Source organism: Triticum aestivum, chromosome 3B (assembly GCF_018294505.1).
Source record: "Triticum aestivum cultivar Chinese Spring chromosome 3B, IWGSC CS RefSeq v2.1, whole genome shotgun sequence".
Taxonomy (NCBI): domain Eukaryota; kingdom Viridiplantae; phylum Streptophyta; class Magnoliopsida; order Poales; family Poaceae; genus Triticum; species Triticum aestivum.
Window position 1 is genome coordinate 813,263,988 of NC_057801.1, and position 7,869 is coordinate 813,271,856.

The 7,869-nt window shown below is 53.2% G+C and overlaps 1 protein-coding gene across 1 annotated transcript; it reads left to right on the plus strand.

The window, feature by feature from the left end:
* Positions 1-6,278: 6,278 nt before the first annotated feature.
* On the plus strand, positions 6,279-7,253 carry LOC123066795 (protein DETOXIFICATION 40-like). The gene has a single exon (XM_044489806.1). It carries the CDS (start codon positions 6,412-6,414, stop codon positions 6,712-6,714), a length of 303 nt encoding a protein of 100 aa, XP_044345741.1. The 5' UTR covers positions 6,279-6,411; the 3' UTR covers positions 6,715-7,253.
* Positions 7,254-7,869: the final 616 nt, after the last annotated feature.

Below are 7,869 nucleotides of genomic sequence, written 5' to 3' on the forward strand. Positions count from 1 at the left end.
GTCAACTTTTCCTTGCGGTAATTCCGGGAATCACCGAAAACTACATCAAGAGTGATGTGATCGAGTGAATCGGCTTTCTTTCCTGGGATGATACCGTGGAATCTCATGTTGCTCTCACTGAGTTTGGACATCAGAATTCCCATCCCCCGGAGGGCCTCAATGTACAATATATTCAGTACACTGCCACCATCCATCAAAACCTTGGTCAGTCGGGTGCCCCCAACGACTGGGTCGACCACCAACGCTGGCCGCCCAGGGGTAGCGACGTGTGGCGGGTGGTCGGACTGGTCGAATGTAATAGGGGTTTTTAACCACTTCAAATGTCTTGGCGTTGTCGGAGCAACCATGTTCACCTCTCTGTTAATAACTTTCAGTCGACTTTTTCTCCCAAGGTCAGCAAAAATCACCAAGGAGGCATTAACATTGGGGTAACCACCATCATCCTCTTTGTCTTCCTTCTTATCATGCTCTTTATCCTTTTCACTGGGTTGGTTTTCTCGGAAGCTCTGAATCAGGAGTTAACACTGTCGAGTGGTATGCTTGGGGAGAATCAGATTCCCCTCTTCATCCTTTTTGGTGTGTATATGGCACGACAAATCAAGTACATCATTTCCTGCTTGATCTTTCACTTTTTTAGGGGTCCAAGGCCCCTTGGGCTTCCCTCTGAACTTTCCTTGGTTCAGAACTGCTGCTTTGGCAGGGCCCGCAACTTCAGCCTTTCGCTTCTGCTTCCGACCGGAGTTTCCTCCTCTGGTGTCTTGGGCGACTGGTCTGGTCTTGCCGCTCCGGAGTCGGTCATGTTCTTCACCGTTAGCGTACTTGGTGGCAATCTCGATCATCCGAGCCAGAGACATGTCTCCGGTCCGACCAAACTTCAGATTGAGCGCTCTGTAGCGAACGCCTTCTTTAAAGGCACAAACTGCTTGATGATCCGATATGTTCTCCACCGTGTGGTGAAGAGTGATCCATCTTTGGATATAATCTCTCAAGGTCTCATTCTGTTTCTGCACGCAATGCTGCAATTCTGACAAACCAACAGGTCTCTTGCAGGTTTCCTTGAACGTTTTGGTAAACACTCAGGCCAACTCATCCCTGAAAATGCTTCCAGGCAACAAATGATTAAGCTAAGCCCAGGCGGAACCTTCGAGCATCAAAGGGAGGTGCTTCATGGCCACCTCATCACTGCCGCGACCAATATGCACAGCCAGTCGGTAGTCTTCCAACCAAGTGTCATGCTTTGACTCTCCTGTGAACTTACTGACGCCAGTCACCAATCTGAAGTTGTGAGGGATCTTAGTGGCTCGGATGGCTCTTTCGAAACACTCGGGTCGGAAACATGGAACCTGCTTCCACCGGGCCAGTCTCTATGCAACCCCTCTCTGTATGCTCTATTCCAGTCGACCAGACCTTTGACAAGGACTGACCTTGCGCTGAACCCAGGCTCTCTTGGGTCGACTGGAACTCTGCGGTCATTACCATACAGGCGCCTGCCGTCATACCATCGGGGCGCGTACGACCCGTCCCTCGAAAGGGGCGAAGGCACTCAACGGTGGTTGTCACGGGCGTACTCCCAATCAAATTTTCCATGAGCTCTTCCCAGGTGCCGATCTCGACGGTGATCACGATCTTCACGCTGCAAAGGCGACCCAGGACTGTGTGCCGACTGAACCGTATCTGCTCTTACTGACCTACTATGGATTCTGTTCCGCGACTGAGAAACGGCGAAGTTCAGCTCTTCTATTGCTCGGAGCAGCATTCTGATCTGTTAGAAGCCCCTTCCATCCTATGAACGGGACGGCTGAATAGACTCTGCTATACGCGTAGCAGCTGCAAGATTCTGGATCGGTGTGCGGAATACCTAAGGTTCAGGCGGAAACAATTGTTGTGGATGTCGACTGGATTCGGGGATTAGTCGACGGGCATGTTCGTTGAGAGAATGTTGGAGATTCTCCAAATGAGTGCGCTCAGCCAATGTGGCCAGGCGCACAGCCCCCAAGGCCCGAGCCTTGGCAGTTTCCCTATGATGGGGGTCTGGAGGGCCTCCACATTGCAGCTCTTCCCTCTCCTGAGAGTTGAGAGGTTGGGGCTCGTACTCCTCGTGGCCGAATGACGGGCCATCGCCACCACCGTTGCCACAGATACGGCAAAACATAGGTGGGCTGCGATGGCAGTCGACCACAAGAACTTCCGCCGCGGGGTCACAACTCCCGCTCTCGGAAAACGTACATGCAGAACCAGTCGACAGGTCGACTGGACCACAGTGAAATTCATCGGGCTCGATTGCCGTGACTTAGAGGGTGGCTGTCTGGCGAGCCGCCACATGCTTCACCCACCGCTGGAGTAGCGACCGACCAGATCACTTGCGGAGGCTTCCAGCGAGTGAGTAGGCGACGTGATACGGAGTCGACGGCTGTCGTAAGAGGACGCCGCAGGCACTCGCATGGAAGTGCGATGATCCGTGGATCGGGAGAGACTAGACATCGAGAGGGGCTTCCTAGAGCCAGGCGAAGTCATCGTCAATGAAAGTGAGCCCACTGAGTCAGAACTCGTGGTCCATGACCAAACCGCCGCTAGAAACAATGTTGATGAAGATCAGAGAAAATGCAACCTCGCCGAAAGTTGCTAAGACGATTTGCCCCAGGGTGGGCACCAACTGTCCTGGAACTAAGTCTGACAGTAGGAATAGGGGCTATGTATGACAAGGCGAGGCCTAGCTACGGCGAGGTTGTTTACGAGTTCAGGCCCCTCTCGGAGGAGGTTAAAACCTTACGTCTCGGTGCCCTAAGGCGGTTGACTGGAATATAGGTGTGTGTTACAAGGGGTGTGAACCATTGTCCCAGAAGAGGGGGGTGGCTTATATAGAGTGTGCCAGGACCCCAGCCGTCCTCCATTACAGGGGTTCAATGTACATTAAGATAGGGTGTTACTAGTAACGCCAGCTATAAAGTGTCATCAATGATCTTTAAGACTACGGAGTGAACGCTTTACCGTTGCCATCCTGAGTGACTCTAGGTCTTCTGTACTCTGAGTGGTTCCCTGTATGGTCGAATGACTTCATCCAGGTTAAATGAAATTGGGGGTATCCGAGTAAGGTGACTAGTCGAGTGGATTGCACTTAACGGTTTCAGTTATACTTCTTGTTGTGCTTTGAATTTCTTTGCTTCTAGCGTAGTGACCTTGGGAAGGGTGTATAGGTAAGGTCTATGACCCTACCCTAGGTCTATGGCATCGTCAGACGGGACGGCTCATAACTCCCCCCTCCCACTCTCCTGTCACCGCCCAGCTCGCATTGTTCCCCCTGCTGCCTCTCTACCTCACCGCATCTCCCTCTCCTCTCCTCCGATGGCCCCGCCTCGCCCACCGCTACGCCATTCTCTGACCCCCCCCCCTCGACCAGCGCATCGCCAACATCCAGGAGCACTGGCTGGTCGGGCTCTAGAACTCAGGCAGGGACCTGGCGTCGGTGCTGCGAGCGCTGTCCCCCATATGCTGCCGGCCACCACGAGGGCCGGCCAATGCGGTGCCTGTCCTTCCTGCTCCGCCGCCGATTCCGGACCTTGTGCTCCTAGGCTCGGCATCGGCTCTGTCCACGAAGCCGCCGCTTCTTGGGACCCCATTAGGCAGTGGGTTTTCTTGACCCCTGTCCAAGGGTTTTTTCCCGTCAGTGCATCGTCCTCCTCGACCTCCGGCGTGGGCATAAGCACGGGGCCGATGCATCGCTAGGGCCGGCTCCTACTCTGCTCCGCCACCTCTCTCCTTCCCGCCAAGCTTTTCACCCCGGCCTCGGTTCGCTGCGACTGTGCAAGCTCCGGCGAGTCAAACCCCCCAATGCTTGCTCGTAGATGTAGATTAGGGGTTTATTTCTTAGGCATGGTCTAGTAGTTAGTGGGTTCGAGTAGATCCGATTGGATGCGATCACAATCGAATCCAATCCGACCGATCTATTCTGGTGTGCTACAGTGCGTGTCCTATGATAATGTTATTCTGCTAGTGCTTTCCTAGGAATTGTGTTCATGCTAGGAGCTGTGTTCATGCTAGAATCCCCAACGCTAGTGTGCTTTGCTAGGATCTGTGTTCATGGTAGGGTCTTGCTAGGATCTGTGTTCATGCAAATGGCATATTCATGTTCAAGCTAGGATCCTGTTCATGTTGCTATTCATGTTGCATGCTCTAGATTATTATACATGTTGAAGCTAGGGTTTGTGTTACATGCTCTAGATTGTTATACGTGCATGTAGTAGGACCATTTTAGGATGCTGCCAAATGTGCATGGGTGCACATGGGTGCTATTGATGAGTGGCACTTGTTGTTGCTCTTTTTAGATGTTTCCATGCTCAGGATAATGCACTGATGAGTGGCAGTTGCAGAAAACCAGATGCCACTGATCAGTGGCATTTGCTCATGAGCAACTACCACTGATCAGTGGCACTTGCTGTTGGGCGAGTACCCTGATCAGTGGCACTGATCAGTGGTATTTACCCAAGAGCAAGTGACATTGATAAGTGGCATTTGGCAAAGAGTTTGTGCACTAATCAGTGGCATTTGCTCTTGGGAAAATGTCTCTGATCAGTTCCATTTGCTGTAGTGCTAGTGCAGCTGATCGGTGGCATTTTGCAAAGAGTTTGTGCACTAATACTTGTCATCTTACCTGACAATATATTGAAGAGTGACTGGGATGTGGCGGGTGGAGGAGCTCAGGTGGTGGTCGGAGCTGATGGTGCCAAGGATTTCATCCCCATGAACAGGTGGCTCGGGACGGTGAACCTGCCTGGCAGGATCGCCTTCATGAGCCTGCCTCATTCAAGGGGATGATCTCCGAGGTAGGGCAGGAGGAGGGGGTCCGAGAGCCACTGCGCTTCTACCAGCAGATCAAGGACAAAGAGGACCTCGCCATGCTCATCGTCCCTCGCAAGTTCGTGAAGGTGATGAACACCTGGCTGGTCATCAAGCGATTCCTGCGTGTGGTCAGGCTGTCGGCGAACAAGCGGTGCATGTTCAGGGTGCAGGTCCAGAACTTCGAGGGGCACATGGTGCTTGGCCGGGGCTGGAATTACTTCTGCCGCCACCACCCGGATCGTCCCCGGCGACCTCGTCGTTGTGTGCATTTCAGGACTTGGCCTCAAGGTCCAAATCTACAACCATGACTCCTCTGTTATGTGCAGGTTTCGTTGCAGCAGGCACAACTGCATTGGTGACATTGAGCATGCAATGTAGTTATCTTTTACGGTGTTAGTGTTGAACTTTTATGGTGTGTGGCTAGACTTATGGTACTTGTGCTGGGAACTTGTTAATATTTTGGCCAGGAGCAGCACCCTGGCATGGAGCAGGGAAGGAGGATGAACCTGCTGTTAATCTAAGTAGTTTGCTGTCATTTCTTTGCTTACTTTGTTTGATCTTATTTGGTTGTTTGCTTTGTTTGATCTCATATGTACTTGTTGTTGTGCTGATCATGTGGTGGTAAGGCCACCACATTTGAATGAGGTGAGCAAAACACAAACGCTATTTGCAACCAAATAGCTGAAGTTTGCATCTGCTCACACGCTAAGCACAAAACTGACAACCAAACAGCAAGGGCGTAAGTGTCACTTCATGCGATGCAAGCAACTAAACAAGTTGCATCTGCTGCATATAAGGCTGCATATGAACTGTGCATCTGCTCGACCCTCGACACTTATGCATGAGAGAGAGAAGGAAAAAGAAATAGATCTGGTGCTCGTGTCTGTGCAAATCTAGTCCTGTAAACAAAGATGGTGAAAAGGCCAAGGAAAGAGATGATGACAACGCCGGGCCATCGTGGATGATGATAACTTGGACCATGTGTTTGGGGTTGCACAGCTGCAGCTACCGCCTGGTGCTCGTGTCTGTACAAATCTAGTCCTGTAAACAAACCAGGAGAAAAGGCCAAGGAAAGAGATGATGACAGGGCCATCATGGATGATGATAGCTTGGACCATGTGTTTGGGGTTGAATAGCTGCAGCTACCGCCTCAATGGTCCGTGCCCTCCTGGCCGGAGGCATGGGTGGGTGATCCATGCCCGCGTAGGCCATGCCTTATCAGCGCGCGTGCAGCACGCGGACGACTGGGAAGGAACGCGGACAGTTATCACTGTACCGACCAAGCCGTGTGGAGCAGCCTACGGCTACGAACGGACGCGGTAGCTGTCGCGTTGAAGGAGCAAAAACAAATCGCAAGTCTCCCACGCCAAAGCACGTGGGCGGGCAATCCATATTTTATGCATGAAACTCTCTATAAGTATGGATCGCCGACGACCCGGAAGGCCATCAAGCAGCAGCAACAGGACCGGAGGAGCTCCTCGCTCGCTGCGCTAGCTAGCTATAGTAGCCAATCGACAGAGGACGTCTCTTGACTCTTGTACTGCTACCAAGGTAGCTAGTTAGTAGCTACACAGCATGGGTGGCGACGGGGACGCCCCGAGCCGGCTGGAGAGCATCCTGACGGACACGTCGGCCCCGCTGGGGGAGCGCGCGTGGGCGGTGGGGTCGGTCGAGCTCCGGCTGCTTGTGCGGCTGGCGGCGCCGGCGGTGGTGGTGTACATGATCAACTACGTCATGTCCATGTCCACGCATATCTTCTCCGACCACCTCGGGAACCTGGAGCTCGCCGCCGCCTCGCTCCGCAACACCGCACTACCGGAAAAGAGTCCTACCACGACGGCCAAAACAATGCCGACGGCCGCCGTCGGCCTATTTTGAGCTATGGCGACAGCCTCGTCCTGGCCGTTGGCCTATCCTGGCCGTCGAGCTACCCCGATCTAGGCCGATGGCACCCGTCGGCACCAAATGGCCGTCGGCCTAGCTGAGAACACGCCGACAGCTGCCGTCGGCATAAAATAGCCTTCGGCATACCCGTGGGCCCGGCGATCCCGTCCGTGACTAGCGGCTAACGTCGTCAAATCTACGCCGACGGAGGGGACGAGCAGCCGTCGGCATATCTCCGCATGCCACGTCACTGATCCGCGGCGCACCGTCCAGCACGTATGCCGACGGCGGCCGTCGGCATACCCGCCACATCAGCGATCCGCGGCACGCCGCCCGCCTAAACCCTGCCATCTCTATGCCGATGGCAATGTTGTCGGCATAGTTAATTTTATGCTTTTTTATGTATTATTATACTAATAGAAATGTAGCGTATGCTTTTTTATGTATTATTATATGAATATATATGTAGTTTTGGAAAAAAATCATTGATTATGAATATATATATATATATAGTATGTATTTCTTTTCGAGCACGTTAATAATGCGCCGTCATGTTCTTTTGAGTATAGGTCCTTATATTTTATTAAAATAAAAAATAGCTATGCCGACAGAAGTTTTGTGGCGGTTGCAAACGTCCGGCACCCGTCTCCGGAGTGTGATCCCGTCACGTCCGCGGTGTGCCCCCGTCACGAACGGCGCCACCGTCGGCACCTGGAGGGTGGAAACAGCCGCATCATGTCTATACGGAGGGGACATTGCTCCCAAGTGTTTCTATGGGATGACCTACCACAAGCGGGTGGTGTTGTGGCATGTCCGAAGAGGCGGCACACATCTCCGTGGCGTGTCCCCACTAACGGACGGCGGCGCCGCCGGCACCTGGAGGGGGGAAACGAACGCGTCGGGTCTACACGGAGGGGATGCACCTGTGGGTTTGGCCCGAATGTTTCTCCCAGGTGTCACTCTGGGCTGACCTGACACAACCGGGTGGAGAGATCCACTGGTCAAAGCCCGTCCATGGAAAGTCAAAGGGCTAGATCTCGTGGTCAACCGCTCCAAGGTTAGGCGGGACGGGGGCCCTGGAGGGTAGCAACGCCACCGGAGCGTCTCACCGGGCCCTCATACATGCGGGGTGGTGTTGTGGCATGTCCG